General features: G+C 31.3%; 2 protein-coding genes across 5 annotated transcripts; one reads left to right on the top strand and one right to left on the bottom strand.

The window, feature by feature from the left end:
* Positions 1-1,696: 1,696 nt before the first annotated feature.
* On the bottom strand, positions 1,697-5,734 carry LOC130897100 (beta-1,4-galactosyltransferase 4). 3 transcript variants are annotated; one of them, XM_057805693.1, is made up of 6 exons: positions 5,390-5,734; positions 5,000-5,336; positions 3,939-4,064; positions 2,932-3,021; positions 2,798-2,851; positions 1,863-1,927 (listed from the first exon to the last, which is right to left on the bottom strand). In XM_057805693.1, exons 1-5 carry the CDS (start codon positions 5,637-5,639, stop codon positions 2,842-2,844), a joined length of 813 nt encoding a protein of 270 aa, XP_057661676.1. In that variant the 5' UTR covers positions 5,640-5,734; the 3' UTR covers positions 1,863-1,927; positions 2,798-2,841. The 3 variants fall into 3 exon arrangements, with proteins under 3 accessions (XP_057661674.1, XP_057661676.1, XP_057661675.1); XM_057805691.1 differs by lacking the exon at positions 2,798-2,851 and having other exon boundaries at positions 1,697-1,927; XM_057805692.1 differs by lacking the exon at positions 1,863-1,927 and having other exon boundaries at positions 1,954-2,851.
* A 412-nt stretch (positions 5,735-6,146) lies between these two features.
* Positions 6,147-17,530, top strand: LOC130896971 (protein transport protein Sec24C). 2 transcript variants are annotated; one of them, XM_057805418.1, is made up of 15 exons: positions 6,147-6,282; positions 6,842-7,069; positions 7,342-7,528; positions 7,858-8,844; positions 8,900-9,150; positions 9,204-9,368; positions 9,424-9,634; positions 10,357-10,676; positions 11,696-11,902; positions 11,959-12,246; positions 12,329-12,497; positions 13,768-14,021; positions 14,080-14,431; positions 15,330-15,523; positions 16,165-17,530. In XM_057805418.1, the coding sequence occupies exons 2-15, from the start codon at positions 6,854-6,856 to the stop codon at positions 16,303-16,305; spliced, it is 3,942 nt and encodes a 1,313-aa protein (XP_057661401.1). In that variant the 5' UTR covers positions 6,147-6,282; positions 6,842-6,853; the 3' UTR covers positions 16,306-17,530. The 2 variants fall into 2 exon arrangements, with proteins under 2 accessions (XP_057661401.1, XP_057661400.1); XM_057805417.1 differs by having other exon boundaries at positions 7,627-8,844.
* Positions 17,531-18,368: the final 838 nt, after the last annotated feature.

Raw genomic sequence — 18,368 nt, 5'->3', positions numbered from 1 at the left:
AACTTGATTGTAATCGAAGTTATGAAATGTGTATACCAAATAATCATATAGAGACGAGGGGAGTTTGTAAATTCGTGTTATCTATATAAAAATATTAATTATACTCCCGTTATACATTGTTAATGTGCTGTTGCTAAGTGCGGTCCTGCAATGCAACTGAGTCATGCAGACAGTATTTTAGTTTTTTATGTTGTTTAAAACTACTGTCATTTTCATAGATAAATACGGCAGGTAGATAATGAAATGCAAAATATTTTCAGTATATTTTTATTACAATAAAAAACAAAACAGACTTTGAGCAAATAAAATTCTTATAATACTGTTTGGTAACACAGTCTTTGTAGGAATGTTGAAATAAATATATAAATCTAACTATTTAACTACATAAATATACTACCCTGGTAATTAGTTAATTAATTTTCTAAATTCTAAGTTAATACTTCTACCACATGTTAAGTAGAACGAATATTGAAACTAGAAGTCTACAAAATGTTATTTTTGATAGTTTCGAGTAAAAGAGATTATGTTTAATAAGCTCAAGTGATAGTTTAATTATTGATATAAATTGTGACTGATAAATATGAAGATATTTGTTTATTTTTTTAATTAGAAATGGTGAGAGAAGTTTTTGTTAAAGATATGTTTAACATTAAAAATAAAAGTATTTTATAACCATATATTAATAATATATCTATGTTTTGAGTAGATGAACTTATGACAATTATCTATCAGAGATTCTTTCTACTTTTAAAGTGCAATTTCATGTTGACGCTAGAGACGCTGGCTTAAAACGTCAAATGAGGTCATGTGGTATAATTTCGACTGAGGCGCCAAATTAAATTGATGCAGCGTCAAGCCGCGAAAAACTAAATAGAATCATAGAAATAAACTAATTTACTATATCATTTTGTATAAGCCATAAATGATTTCTCAAATTTCATGTTAATACTTACACTACGTGACAGTAAACTAATAGAAATTGAAATAGATGTCTACGAAATGTTATTTTTGACAGCTTTGAGGTTATGTCTAATAAGTTATATATATAAGTAATAGTTTTCCATGGAAATAGGAAACTAGGTTCATGACACAGCCATAAAGAATACGTAGGATGGAAATAATTATATGCAACAACTTTATTCATACATTTTTTCCACATGAATACTGTTCTATGATGGATATAACAATGAATATATTAGTATTTGATGACCATAGATTAATAATTAATCTATGTTTTTAATATAGAAACTTACGACAATTATCTATGAGAGATTCTGTCCACTTTTACAATACCGTGCAACTTTATTTATCACTGGAACGAGGATATAATAAATAGAATCACAGAAATAAATTCTCTATATCATTTTTGTCAAATAATTAAAGAATTGTTTTTGAGCAAAATTAGGAATTTTATATAAGTTCTATACCACTATTTTTTACAATGAAAATGTCCATTGTAATATCTGAACTAAAAACATATAATTTGAAGTAAACAAGTCAATTAAAGTTAAATATCTAGTCGTCATGTTAATTATAGTGACTTAGTTTTAATAAGATCAATTTCAATAGTAGATTCTCATTAAAGACTTGGCAACATAGCGAATTTATGTATTTAGATTATATATATATATATATATATATATATATATATATATATATATATATATATATATATATATATATATTGTAGTATGTGAAGAATGCGAATTTAATATTTCAGGTACAATAAAAAAACTATAAACAAACAAAAATTGATCAAATACGAACAAAAAATGATTCGTATCTCTAATAACTGTAATTAAATTAAGGAACTATGAGAAGTGTATATAATTCTTCTAATTTTATAACAAAATCGTTTGAAATGGTATTCAAACCATCTTCTTTGTAATTTCCTTCAGTTTTCTCCAAAGTATTAAATCTATTTTCACTGAAAAATAAAACAGTGATCGTCAATGGAGAAAGTTGTATGAATGTTGGAAACTTTCGCTGTTTTTTGGTTATGTTAGTATTAGTAGAAAACGTTTAGAGCAATGACCTTGAAAATAGTTGCGCAGAACTAAAACAGCAACAATACACAGAATTATTAAAGTGGGTCCTATAAAAGTCACTGTCTATCAGTGTCCCATCCTCTAAAAGACATTGCTGACTTTCAGACAATGTTTTTTCCTATTTTCTCGATATCACTTTAAAAATAAACACCGAGGCGGAAATCGGCGCAATAACACGAATATTTCCTTAACCAAAGATCAAGGATGTTGTAAACAAAACAATACCACCAATACAGACTGACCTGACGTATTCTGTCATGGTTCCCAGCTTAGAAATTTTCCCCCTAATTTAGGTGAAAAATATGGGATGGAATATTTTTGGGATTTATATTACTTCAAATATTGACTTCCAACCGGACACTGCCATCTAAGAAGCTACCTCTACACCGTGGGTATCACGGACGATCCGGAGTGCTGTTGGTGCATGGAGGAGGATGAAACCGCGTTATCTGCGAGTGCCCTGCACTCACTCTTAACGTACTCCTATTAATTTCAGAGTCTGATATAATACTATCGAAGCACTGGTATATCCACTGGGTAAATGGTTTTTTTATTTTCTCTATAAAAAAATTTTTATATATATTTCTAAGCGGATCCAAGAGCACCTACCACCAGTAGAGACCACTCACCAGTCATTTGTAATTTTGTTAACTGTACAACGATAAGTAGTTAATTTGAGCAATAGCGAAGAAAACCCCCACCAAGCGTAAAAGCCACATAAAAAAAATTGAATGAATCTTTCTACCTACGATTTGATTACAAATCCAGTCAAAGTTTTTCTTCCCCATTAGGTTTAGATAACCCTGTTGATAAATGAGTATTTCATGAAAATAAACAAATAATTTAATTTTGTGATATGTATGTTAGTGAGTAGACCTCTTACCTCGCCTGTTCTTTCTTATGAATTAACATGGTATATTTGCTAAGTTCTGGTGAAAATCTGCAAAGTTCCATACTATTTAACGTTAAACGCCTAAAAGATTAATATTTCCGTTGATTGTGATTGTAAACAATTTTCTATTTCAAAAATGTTTGTATACAATAAAATTTTGGATAATAAAAAAATAGAGATATGTCATTTTAAACTCGAATAATGACATCTGTGAAAACTTATAAAAACCACACTACCGTCCTAAGGTTTGAAAACAGTATGGTTTATATTTTCCCATTTCAATTATCTCATCGTCTATCTTAACCAAGTTTGAATTCACTAGATAGAAATATTTAATTAGGGGTTACATTACATTGTAACCTTAAAGTTTATTGCAATCCATATTTTTGATACCCACAACTTGTCTTCCAGTTCTGTGCTGGCTAAATACTTACCTGCAGAATCCTTAAATGCCAGTTTATGCTAGATTCAATCTCCCAGTGAAGAGATCCAAATATTTTTTGGAGATAAAGGTAAGTTCTGAAAACTAACAAGTTTTTGTAGTGATTTAGCCCTAGAAGGCACTTTTCGGTCTCCTCCTTCCTTGCAAACTCTTATAAGAGCTTTTTTCTACAACAAATACAACCCCTCCTGGACAATAGAATGCATTTGAGCTCTTTCCCTGGCAAGTGTATTCATTTCATTTGATTCTTGTGTAACCAAAAACCCAAACTAAAGAGAATGTTTCACGTCAATCAGTATGTTACATGTCTGATAGTTTTGTTAGTAAATGCTTTTGCTGCTAATGGACAAACAATTTTTCAATCTTAAGCTTTGGTAAATTGTATTGTCTGTTGATATAAAGCCGAATTGTTTTTGTGGCATTGTCCCAGATTACCCTAAATTGACCAAAATAATGATATAAAAACATTTTAATCAGTATCTCAAACTCATGTTTTAGTACGTACATTATAAGTAGATCATTACATTATATTCTATATGTTACAATCAATATTTACCTGTAGAAATCATCATCTTCACCACCCCAACCATAAAACATATTAGACATCCCATTTACCTTTATAAATTGTTCAGATGTAATAGAAACTGCCCCCCCAAATAAAGTTAGATATGGTAAGTTATATCTGAAACAAAAATTGGTCCAAATATTCATGATTTCCTGTATTTTTGTGACCCTCCCCGGCTTATTATGAATGGTTGAGCATATTATGCCCAGGGCCGGTTCTAGCCATTACGGGGCACTTGGGCGCCCCCCCCTCAACACTAGTTTTACCCTACCAAATTCACATATGACCCACCACCTACATAGCTTGTTACAAAAATCAAAACAATAATAGAAATCTGGTTGTAGAAAAAGTATTTTTGTCAACACTTAGTTTTAGTTCAAACAATTAAGTAGCTTATTAGCAACAATTGTATAATATATATTGTAACCATGAATTTAATTCAGCTATATAAAATCAATATAACATATATCTAAATGATAAAAAATAAATTTATATCACCATCCAATCTTGTATATGTCTCTTTAATTTACTTTATTACTTGTAACTATTGATAATTTATGATTGTACAATATCGAGGAATCGAGCTCTGCTACTGTAAATGAAATTTGTATTTAGACAAAATGGAATATAATGACATAATTAGATAAGTAAACAAACTTGTTGAAACCAAATAAAAAAGTTTTTCTGGGTCTCTAAAGCGGCTGACCTACACGCCCCTACTTAAGGCCGGCCCTGATCATGACATGCCAAGTTTTGTCTATCTTATCAGCTTAATGTGTTATTTATGTGAAAGAAATTTAAAGCCACTTGAAGTAGCTTTCAAGTGGTTTGGATTTTTCAGACACTTTTCATCATATTACAACCAATTTATATGTAAAAATTGACATACCTAAATTATTCTTTTGGAACACTCTATTTATTGGTGGAAACTCAATGAAAAAAGGCCTCAAATAAAAGTTTTATATTTATATATGTTTTTTTGTAATAAACATTTAAAAATTGTTTCATTTCTTAACAGATACAAGTAAGATTTGAAAAGAAACTAAGCTTACCTGAAGGTATCAAGGCTGCTAGACATATGTCTGGGTTTTTTTGAGCAAGCATAAATATTTCCAGTGTTTATAGGAATGAGATCAACATCGTGGAGGATTAAACAATGATAGTTTAATCTAATAGCAAATTTTGCACCATAATTCAACATTTTTGCTCTGTTAAATGGCAAGGAATCATTTTGATTTACGACAATTATTCTATAATGTAGATTCTGTTGCTGAAGGTACCAGTGCATAAAGTTTACAAAATGTTTTAAGTGATATGGTCTATCTCGATATGGTACAATTATTGCTGATTTTTCTAGAGGTGTGCAACTGTCTGATTTAAATTCTCCCCCTATAAAAATTTATTTATCTGTTTTGATCATATGTGATATATTATGTTTATACCTGTAAGAGGTTTTTGGAAATATTTTTCTTTAGTTATAGATGATATGTCAATTTCTTTGCTATTTACAAGAATATTTTGTAACGAACAATTTTTTAAGTGGTAATCTATAAATTGGGGCCAATGTAAATTTAATTCATTTGGTATATCTTCGACTGAAATATAATCGTAACGTCTAGCGTGTCTGGATGGGTAGTATACTGCAATAACTAAAATTAAAAATCCAATAACGATTAAGAGATTCTTGATCATTTTTTCATATGAAACTCATATCTATTAATACAGTGAAGTGAATATATACATATTCATTAATTCTGATTATTGACTGTTTTGTTTATTGAGGTTATGGTTTGTTATGTTAAATTTGACTATCCATCTTACGGTTTATAACTGAACTAACGCCAGGATATTTGTTTATGAAACCGAACAGCTGTCCGAGCGCAAATATCTTCTAGTTTGTATGTGAAAATTTAAATAGTATAAACAATCTCGCTTGTTTTGTGGCCATACAAAAAAATTGGTGACAGTATCAGGCCATTTATTAGCTGAATCATAGTAAGTTTGTGTGCAAAAACTATATGTTAGATGAACTGGAATAATTAGTTGCATCATAAATGTTTATCACGACATTTGCAAAAGTTATATCCATTTTAATTTCAATCCTAATCGTTAAAAAATAAATCTGACGTGGTTTAATTAATGTTTACGAGACGTGGAAAACGACTGGTAGTATTGTATCCCATTTGACATGGGGGAAAATGTGATTCTTTTAGTAAGATTGACGTGGAGGTAACTAGAACATGCGCATTCCAGACTTACGTGGCAGAGTGAAGTGTAAAAGTAATGTCCTTTATTTATTTATCGTTTTCAGGAGATATTTAGTTAATATTGCATTGTAAGTAATTTACATTTTGTTGTAGTTTCTTTCATTCTTACTTTTCATCTATTTAATATCATGTGTTACGAATTCTGTGATTGAATTATCGTATTGGTGTCAGCCTATTTTGATAAAAGTTTTTACCCAGTATTTACTTTTATTTATTAGAAGATTTTTAATACTCTTCTAGTTTTCTCGAATTTCTTGGTGTAGAATAAAAATTATGAAAATATTTCTTCAATAAGTTTCTATCTACAAAGCTTTCCTTTGAAAGTTACCATACTGTTGTTTGTAGCTGATTTTTTTAAATTTTGTTCTGTGACAAACCGTTCTAGTTTTATGTTTAAATTGCTCTTTATTCATAGTATTGAACGTGATGAATTTTTAATTGAAGTTCAAATGAGTCAATGTATTTATTATAATTAAATGTATATTAAAAAAGTTCTCTTATTGTTAGTATTATAAATTGATTACTCCTAAAGATAAAGCTATTTCAAACAACATATATCTAAAAGTATGATAAATTATGAATTTGTTTGTTATACACATGATTTCATTAAGGTCTTATTTATTTTAGAATAAATTGAAAATGAATCCACATTACTTATCTCAGCAACAGTTTGGAGGCCCTCCGCAAGGATTTCCCCCTACTAGTAGAGTATCACCAAGCACTACACCACAATCATTTCAGAATATTCCTCTTGGACCACCAAAAGCTAGCCAATCTCCTTCAGGAGATCATCTTCCTCTACCCAGTTCTCTGGGACAGTCTCTAAACACTCAATCTGGACAGTTTCCTCCTAATGTAAGAACATGTTGTGTAATTTATTTTTGCTATAAGGCTTTTAATATTGAATTATTTGTGTTTGATTTAAGACTCGAGAAAGTTAATTATTCCTTCATTTACAAACCAAAAAAAACTGCACTTTCAGATTTAATTATTTTGAAGAGTTTATTAATTTTAGTTATATTAAGAAGTGATTAATGTTACCAGTTCTGTAGAATTGTATAGAAAAGCAATTGTACAATGTTACTTTTCAATTATGAGCTCATTCATCCTTATTTGTTAAATTATAGGTAACCGGGTCTGTTATAAGACCACAAATACCATCAAATCAATTGCCACCTTCTGCCATAAAAGATTCAAATAGTCCATTTGGATTGCCAAAAATTGATAATTCACCAACCAATGATTTGCAAAATGGACCTTCTCAGTTTCAGAATGGACCACCATCATCACAATTTCAAAATGGTCAAATGTCTGGTAAGTTTTTCATAAAAATTTACTTATTGTGACAAAAAAATATTTGATTAAAGGAATTAATATTCTACTATGATTATTGTTTATTTTATATTCTATAGGTTCCATACCAACAAGTAATCCTAACAGACCGCCATCCAATTTTGCCCCCTCTCCACATACTCAGAGTAATTTTGGTCCTTCTACTCCATCAAATTCAAACTTACCTCCTCGACCACCTTCTAATAATTCAAATAATTTGGAACAACCCACTTTATCAAGCGGTCCACCATCTTTAATGGGTGCTCTTCTATCACAGCCTTCTAACAAAATGGGTCAACCTCATTTTTCAGGTGGCCCACCTTCTCAAATGGGACAACCTTTATTATCGAGAGGTGCACCATCTCAAACGGGACAACCCCCATTATCGGGCGGTCCACCATCCCAAATGGGACAACCCCAATTATCGGGCGCTCCACCATCCCAAATGGGACAACCCCCATTATCGGGCGGCCCACCATCCCAGATGGGAAAACCACCATTATCAGAAGGTCCATCATCCCATATGGGACAAAAACCATTATTCAGTGAAGCCCCATCCCAAACGGGACAATCTCTATTATCAGACGGTCCACCATCTCAAATGGGACATCTCTCATTATCAGGCGGTCCACCGTCCCAGATGGGACAACCTCCATTATCAAGTGGTCCACCATCCCAAATGGGACAACTCCCATTATTGGGAGGTTCGCAAACCCAATTGGGACAACCTCCAATATCGAGCGGTCCACCATCTCAACTCGGTCATGGGGGACAATTATCTCAGATGGGGCAACCATCATTACCAAGGGCCCCACCATCTCAGATGGGACAACCATCATTACCTGGTGGTCCATCCCCTCAAATGAACCAGCCTCCATTGATGAGTGATCTACCTCCTCAAATTGGACAATCTTCCTTCCCTGGTGGTCCTTCTCAAGGGATGGGACAAGGCCCTGCACAACAAATGCGACATCCACCTCTTTCCGGTATGCCTCCACAACAAATGGGACATCCTCCTCTGCCTGGCGGTCCTCCACCTTTTGGATCCATGGTACAACAAAATGGTCAATTTGGGCCACCATCTAATCAATTTAACAATCAAGTGGGTCCTCCAAAGCCTGGACAAGCTCCTTTACAGTCACGATCGGGACAACCACCGTTTCCAGGGCAAGGTCCTTATTCAAATATCTCTGGACCATACCCTCCATCAGGACAGGGATCTCAAATGCCTCCCCCACCCGGGCAACAATATGGTCCTGGTCAAATAACAAATCAGTTACATCAGATGAATTTGACAGGTTAGTTAAGTTTTTTTCAATTCAGCTTGTCAATTAATTGCCAATCCTCTTATAGGTCCAAAACCAGCGTATCCGGTAGGTGGTCCAATGAGACCTATGAATGGCGAAAGTGGACCCCATATGCCGCCATTAACAAACCAACCTGGCTACCAGAATGGCCCCCAAACAAGACGACCTCCTGGTCCTGGGTATCCACCTATGCCTGGACAAGCTCCTTTACCTGGTCAAGGACAATATCCCAGCAGTACTCCTTATCCAGAGCAACCAAAACAAAAACAACTAGATCCAGATGATGTTCCTAGTCCAGTAAGAAGATAATGCCAATTAAAAATGTTGTTTTTTACAATTTCTTTTTATAGATTCAAGTATTTCAAGAGGACCAAATAAATCGAGGCGGCATATTTGTAACAAATGATAAAGGATTGATGCCTCCATTAGTAACTACTAATTTCGTCGTTCAAGATCAGGGCAATTGCAGTCCTAGGTTCATTAGGTCTACTATGTATAACATTCCTTTTTCACAAGTAAGCAGCAAGTTTTTTTTAGAAAAATTTGAAATGAACAATGTTTTTTTTTCAGGATATATCCAAGCAAACTGCTATTCCATTTAGTTTGATAATAAGTCCGATGGCTAGACAAATGGAACAGGAATATCCACCTCCTGTGGTAGATTTTGGAGCTTTGGGTCCTGTTAGATGCATACGTTGCAAGGCATACATGTGTCCTTACATGCAATTCGTAGATTCTGGTAGAAGATTCCAATGTCTGTTCTGCATGGCTACAACAGATGGTGAGTAAAAATAATTCTTGTACCAATGTCTTTTACAGTTTTTTATGTTTTCCCTTCTTCATCAATATCTCTTTGTATCTTCAGGTCCTTAATTTGGTCTATCCATTTTTTTGCTTTCCCTCTTTATTTTTTAAAGATGTTTCAGTATATTTATCATTTATCCCTTCATTACATACCATTTTAGATATTTCTTGTCTATTTTTTTAATTATTCTTTTTTTACTTTTCTTATGTCCTCGATACATATTTTTATTTTCACATCTTTATCTATATATTGCTGTCTCTTTATTAAATACTATACACATGAGTCTTGATTTTATAAATTTACATTAATTTTTATAACTATTTACTTTATTTTCGATTATAGAATGAATTAATCACATATTATATCTATTTTATACATGATTACATGTTTACAATAATTTTAAAACATTTTATTAGAATGCAGAATAATCAAATGTCAATGTTCTTTATCGCCTTAAAGTAAATATTGCAACATACTTTTTGTTTGTTTGATATTGATCACCAGTTTTGTTTTTTAACATAAAACTAATAGTCCCCGTTAATGAATTTAAAAATATTTGTTATACAGATTAATTAGAACACAAAAAAGTTCTTGAACTTATTTATTATGTGCTGAAAGAAAAGCTTCACTGGCTATAACCTGTTACATTAGATAGTTATATTATTGGGTACATTTTAACGAATCCATTTGTTTCTTAGTCCCCACCGAATATTTCCAGCATCTAGATCAATCAGGCTTAAGAATGGACAGATTCGAACGACCAGAATTAATATTAGGAACTTACGAATTTGTCGCTACTTCAGACTATTGTCGAAACAACACATTACCAAAACCGCCGGCGTTTATATTCGTTATTGATGTATCATACAATAATGTCAAATCAGGAATGTTAGCCCTGTTGTGTTCACAAATGAAAGATATCCTTCAAAATCTTCCTGTCGATCAAGGACAAGAAAAAAGTAACATGAAAGTCGGATTTATTACTTACAATAGTTCCGTTCATTTTTATAACATCAAGGTATGTATTTCAATTGCATTACTTTAAAAAATATAAAAATAATAATAATAATACCAGCAAAAGAGTTTACAAAATAAGTACATGCCTCACATGTAGTTTACCTTACCAATTGGCACTACGGCTCTCTTGGTGTGAGTCTTGGCCTCCTTTTTAGAAATTTGCGTTTTGTAATTTCATTAATTGAGAAAAACCGTCAGCCCAGGTTCATTTCGCGATAACTAGTAACTTGTATCACGGAGGCCATTATAAGTTTCTTTATTTTTTTATATAAAAATAAAACATTGCCAAAAGGGTTTCCAAAACGAGCTAAAACTGGCACTAGTAATAAATATTGATAATAAACTATCCAATTCTTTCAATTACTAATTAATATATGAATATTTTTTTTATTTGTACATAAATCGGCAATCAGGATAAAAAATTTATTCTGTAAATTAGTTGGCTGGCATAGAAGTCAGTTGTGCAGGAACTGAGTGTCATCAGCATATGATTGAATGTGAGAGTGACAGACATTGACAGACTGATCAAGTAAGACCTAAAAAATTGCAAGATATTTAATCAAATACCAGATATTGCAGCTTTGCACTTGGAAGATCATCATCTAACACATCTGGAGTAATCCAAGGAGATGAATATGACGGCCTCCTCCTTATCCAGTTCTCTTATTACTTTGTTAGTGATATTTAACATTGCAGTTCCTGTGCTATACCCCTTGGAGAATTCTGATTGAGTCTTCTGAACAAGAATATATTATAAGTGTCTCAATTGATTTAGTACTGTGAGGAAACAGAGTTTGAGCATCCGTAATGTAAGACCATTACTTCCAGTTGAGTTTGATTCAATGATAAATACATAATAACGAAAAGGGTCCATTTTATGGCTATGGTAGAAAAAAATTTTCTCCTGACTACATTTAGAAAGTACATACAGATCTCATTGGCCTTTTGCCTCTTTTTATATATATTTGTTGATAAATCAATTAGGCCAAAAGCAAATTCGGTATTGTTATTTTTTTTAAGGGTACATTGGCGGCTCCACAAATGATGGTTGTGGGAGATGTACAGGATATGTTTATGCCACTACTTGATGGATTCCTTTGTACTCCAGAAGAATCTGAAGCTGTAATCGATTTATTAATGCAACAAATACCTAAGATGTTTGAAGGTACTAGAGAAACTGAGACCATCTTACTTCCAGCGATTCAAGCAGGTTTAGAAGCTTTAAAAGTATATTTTTTCGATTTTATAGATACTTTTTATGGAAAAAATATTTGTTTTTTTAGGCTTCTGAGTGTGCTGGTAAACTTTTAGTTTTCCATTCGTCTCTACCAACAGCTGAAGCGCCGGGTAAATTGAAGAATCGCGACGATAGAAAATTATTAGGAACAGATAAAGAAAAAACTGTTTTAACACCACAAACACAAGCGTATAATCAGTTAGGACAGGAATGTGTTAGCAACGGATGTTGTGTAGATTTATTCATTTTTAATAATGCGTATATCGATTTAGCAACTATTGGACAAGTTTCGAGGCTAACCGGAGGAGAAGTGTTCAAATATACTTATTTCCAGGTAATTCAATTGTCATTTTTTTGTTGATAGAATTCAACCTTCAATTTGTGTTCTAGTATTTAGAATAAAATATTTTTTTAAGGCTGATTTGGATGGCGAAAGGTTAATCAATGATATAATCTTGGACATCAGTAGACCTATAGCATTTGATGCTGTTATGAGGGTAAGAACATCAGCTGGTGTTAGACCTACAGATTTTTATGGGCACTTCTACATGTCAAATACGACGGATATTGAATTAGCAGCTCTAGGTATGTGAAATTCTTTCTCAATAAAAACTTGTAATTTGGTTAAAATAAGGAAACAGTGGAGATCTTCCATCACGCGACTAATACCCACCAAAAATATTCATATGAATCAAATTTTTCTAGACTTAGTTGAAAAAATCGTTATGACTAATATTCCAAACGTCGTCGGTCTTTATGAATTGGTAATTTAAAAAGAAATTTTAACTTTTTTTCTTTGTATTTTATTTATATGGTTAACATCGACATATTTAGTGGAATTCTGTTGAAAAAAAAATATCGATATACAGGGTGAATACGTTACAAAATCCAAAATTAATACTACCTGTATTAATGGAGATCTGATTTTTGCACGATAACTTGATTTAAATTAGTATGTTTTTTGGGATACCCTATAGGTCATGAATGTTAGATTCCTAAACAGCTTGAAAATTGACGTTTTTATACATATATTACCATCATCAAGGCAACACACAATTTAAAACATCCATAACAGACGTCAGGAATAAAATTTAAATATATATATGTAGGTTTGATTGATTGATTAATTTTCAAAAAAATTATTATTTTTTTTCGGTGCTCAAGCAAAATATTAATCTACATACAGAAAAATAAAATTCTCACCAAGTTTGAGCTCTTAATATCAATTTTAAGTACTTACAATTTGAATATAAAGTTTTATCATTTAAAATGCATGTAAAAAAATGTTTTTTTTTCAAATTTCTAGTACTTGCCCACTTTTTACAATAATGCAAATTAGTTTGATGGACCTTGTGGGAAATTTTATGCTCTATGCCATCGTTGACATATTAGAACACAAAAGGGCATTGGTTCATAGTCTGGTAACTGCACCAGCAACCACTGGATGCTCAGTCTGGTGTAGTTGAGAGTTTGAAATTACTTGGAAGAGTTCAAATACCAAGATACTAGCTTCGACCTCAATTAAATTTAGCCTCTTTGTGATGTAATTGATTATCAATTACATACTGGATTATATTTGCCTTAAAATATAGAATGGTTTTAACCAATGCAAAATCAAAAAAAGAGATTTAAAACATGCCCAAATGATGCCAAATTGTAATGGACATAAAAAGAGGAAACATGAAATTATTAAAATAGGTCCTTTCATTGGTTTAAAAAATTTTTTTATACATATATTTTTGTTAATTTATATGGTATTTCATATAATAATGGTTGAAATTGAAAGACATAATTTTTTGGGGGTAGTTAATTTACCACCAAATGATTGGTTTTATAAAATTTTTACTTCTCGTAGACTGTGACAAAGCAATCGGTGTTGAAATTAAACATGACGATAAGTTAACCCCTGGTGCTGGCACATATATACAAGCAGCCCTATTATATACTTCTTGTTCGGGTCAAAGACGTTTGAGGATAATGAATCTTTCTCTTAAAACTTGCTCTGAAATGGCAGATATTTACAGGAGTTGTGATTTAGATACTTTATTGAATTACATGAGTAAACAAGCAACATATAAATTATTAGATAATAATCCGAAAGCGATAAAGGTACGTTATTTATTTGATAAACATTTTTAACTGTTTTTAAATCGATTTTATATTATAGGATTCTCTAATAAATAGAGCAGCTCAAATTTTGGCGACTTATCGAAAACACTGCGCTAGTCCAAGTAGCGCCGGTCAATTGATTCTTCCTGAATGTATGAAACTTCTTCCGGTGTACATAAATTGTCTTCTCAAGAATGATGTAATTTCCGGTGGCGCCGACATGACTATTGATGACAAATCATTCGTAATGCAGGCCGTAATGACAATGGACGTTTCAAATTCAGTGTATTTCTTCTATCCTAGACTAATTCCATTACATACCATCGATCTTACATCAGAAACTGTTACTATTCCATCTCCAATTAGGTGTACTATAAATAAAATGAGCGAACAAGGCGCTTATATTTTAGGTAAGTAGAGGTTTTTTTTAAAATTCATTTTATAAATTTTATACAGTTAGATATTACAAAAATTGGTTTGAATGCAATTCCAAATTAGAAGAAGACATTAAACTGTAGATAAGACTAAAAAAACCACAGAAATAGATGAAGCATTAACAACATGCCAATATTCTTAAAGAAGCAGTCTAAAATGTCACACCGGAAACAAATACTGGAAGTAACATATTCAATGTTCCAGTTGAGATAAAAAAAAATTATAGCAGATGAAAGAAAAGCCAGCAAAAAGTGGCATTGAACTTATGTACTACCAGATAAAACAATACTTAACACAATAAGTAACCAACTGAAAACAAAAATAAAATAAGCAAAAGAAAGATCTTGAGTAACGAACTGAGAACAAAAATAAAAGAATCAAAAATATGATCTTTTACAGATTACATCACTAGTCTTAACTGATTTGGCAACCAGTCAAAAATTTTAGGAAACCCAAAACTCATATGTTCTATACGTAACTAACTAGGATACAATCTACAATGGGTTAAAAACCATGAAAATACTTTACTCCGTACACTTTAAAACAGTAGACAAATAAAAAGAAATTGGCCAGTAGACCTACAAAATAGGTAAAGAGGACTTGTTGATGGAGAAGACTGGATTACACCATAGTAGAGCTTATACTTTGAAGCCATCCCATTAGCTTAAAGAATCGTATATGTTATGATTGATAAAGTAAAAAAAATATTACCAAATTATATTATCACTAAATTAGAAGGAATGTTAAAAATTGGAACGGTTATAAATAACTAAACAATTTAAATGTAGTTTCATATTGAATTAGTTCAAGATAAGTATTTTATTTTTGTTCACTTTTTACAATTTTTTTTTGATTTGTATAATCGTTTTTAAGAAAATGGTATTCACATGTTCTTATGGTTTGGTCTTGGCGTGAATCCTGATTTTATTCAAAAACTATTTGGTGCTCCTTCAGCAATACAAGTCGATATTGATAGGATAAATTTGCCTGAATTAGATAATCCACTTTCGGTAGCAGTTAGATCAATAATAGATGAAATTAGAATACAGAGACACAGATGTATGAGGGTGAGTATTATAAACTAACAAACTTAGGGTAGTAAAAAAACGTAAGACATGAAAATTGTACTTTTTTATTATCGGTCAGCATTATACATTTTAGATAAAATGCAAACGGACAACCTGTAAACTAATTGTTTCAAAATATAACTTGCCTATTCTTAACCCTTTTTACCTTTAAGAGGTATGAAGAATCTAGTTATGAGATAGAATCACTCCTCCATTACTACTTTCTTATCCCTCTACATTTCATGTTTCTTTTTCCGCTCCTATATTAATCACGTTCCATGTTTTTCTCGATCTTCTTTTTTTTTCTTTTCATCTCTTTGGCTTTGCATTGTTGTCCCCAAAAATGAGGCTACTCTTTTAAAAATTTGTGTTTTCATATCTTTCGGTATCTATTTCTTTGCCATGAAGATATTTTCGATACAATTCTAAAGAAACTTAGGTTATTTCTGATACTTTAACTTATTCCATACTCCAATATCCCACCTTAAGTTGTTTGTTTTTTTGCTTCTAGAGTTTATAGTAGGTTTACAATTAAATCTACACTTTTAATGACCTGTATAGTCTCAACAGCAAATCAATTAAAATTGTTTTGTCAGCTTCTACCTATATGATGAAAAATAAAATTTCTCTTATTTTTTCAGTTAACACTAGTTAGACAAAGGGAGAAATTGGAACCTGTCTTTAAACATTTCTTGGTAGAAGATCGTGGCGTAGATGGTTCTGCTAGCTATGTAGATTTCTTATGTCACATGCACAAAGAAATCAGACAGATACTTAGCTAACAAAAATGCTGATGCGAATGTGAACATTGAATTGATTCGGAAAGATTTGTATACAACAAAGAAACAAACAAAAAAGCGTCTCAATTAATTTTTATTCACTTGTATAAAGTATTTTTAAGGACTATTTTTCTATAGCGGACGTATGTTATTAAATATAAATATATGTATGGCTTTTTATCGTGTGTCTTTGGAAATTATGATATTATTAATCATTGATACTAAAAATTATGACGAAATTGAAAAATCAAATATAGAAATGAAACTCGATCAAGTTATTTCGTTCTTTTAACATCTTTTCAGTTCCTAAAGAAGTTTTCTTTGGTTGTTTTATTAGTCTTTCACTGTTTCTCAGGAAGATATTTTGTACCACTGCAATATCTTGAAAGTTCTGTTTATGGACCTATCTTTCTAATTAGACTTCATAGTCTTGATACTAGCCCTTTCATAAAAGATTCTGATTTGGATTTTTCTTCACCTCACCTAATTTACCTAAGAGTTACTTAGGTGTTCGCTGTAGTACCACCACTACCAGAACAAGTTACTTATGATGTTCATTTCATCACTAAAGCCCTGTAAGTTGATCCACTATTGTGTATATATTTGTTACCTTTATTTTGAGTGATATTTTTCAGCAGTATTTTAGTTTTTTTCTACATTCAACTCTAGGTTGTTGCCCCTATGGTCATTACTGAGTAATTAATGAATTTCTTTCAATATTACATTTCCATTTCGTAAGACAAATTCTAAGATTAAATTCAACATCTATGGGAAGTACAGAAGCAATATTATACTGTGAATACACATTTTTTTGGTAGAGTTTGTTGTTAATTAACACAAACATGATATTTTTCAAAGACACGCGGTTTATACGGGGTGTTTTAAAAAAATAACGAAAAAAGTTGCAATACTGTCTCTATTTGGTGGATTTTATTTGTGGATGTAAAATTTTTACTCAAAATGTGTCAAGCTGGAACATTTTTTTGGTACACCCCTTATCAGTTTTTGTTGCATTATTTACACTGCATGGCGCATGAACATTAGGCATTTTAACATGTTTTGAGGACAAATTTTCAATTGATTCGACATCGGGAATATATTGGAGTGCAGATTAAATGCGAAATTTCCTCTGTACTAGGGAGATTAGTTAATTATATTTAAAATGATTTTGTATCTATATTTTATCATTTATTTAATTATGTTAATGTAATATATCATAGAATAATGAGTCTTTTATTTATTCATTTATTCCTTCCTTAAATTTTGAAAAAATCTGATTAGGTCAGTTTTAGCATCACCTTGTTAATTTAATTCTCATTAGAATCGATAAAAACCGAAATTATTTGAATTTGCAGTGAAATAGAGCCCAAAATAAAAAAAATGTCAAAGTGACGTGCAAAAAATAAACAAAAGGTCATAAATGGGCACTGATTAGTGCAGCTCTAAAAATTATTTTGAAAAAGTGTGTAATAATTAACCACAACAATTCAAGGTTGCTGAAAACATAGAATTTGAAGAACATCCTAAAAAAGTCCCGGAATCCAATTGACTGTCCTGGAATATCATAATATCATTTTTGGTTTTGGATTCAAAATATTTGTCCAGAAACTTTAATTCCTTCTTTAAAAATTTGATAATCAGTTTTCTTACATTTAAAATGTGAATATATATGATTAGAAAATGACCCTCGGAAGAACAGGGAAGAAGAAGCAAACTGTTACTGATTTATGCTATATTATTTATTAAAGTAACAACTGTAAATACCTTCGATCCTTCATTCAATTAAACAACCGACATTTCTATCAAATTTTCACTGTTCTATGATTCAAATTATAACGTGTAATGTGTGTTGCCTAAATAATCGAATTATTTTAAACAAACATGTTGATAAAATGAATAGATTGTTGTTATTTTTTGATGAAAATCATTAAATAATAAACATTCAGGAGAAAAATTTATATCGACTTGTATTTTCTTATCATAACAAGTCGTTTTCACAGTAGAATGTAAAAATGTTTAAATTTAATAAATACGTTTGTTTCTTCATTCAATTAACTAATCGATAT

This window comes from Diorhabda carinulata, chromosome 8 (genome assembly GCF_026250575.1).
Source record: "Diorhabda carinulata isolate Delta chromosome 8, icDioCari1.1, whole genome shotgun sequence".
In the NCBI taxonomy this organism is placed as follows: Eukaryota; Metazoa; Arthropoda; class Insecta; order Coleoptera; family Chrysomelidae; genus Diorhabda; species Diorhabda carinulata.
This window is presented reverse-complemented; position numbering and strand designations above follow the sequence as displayed.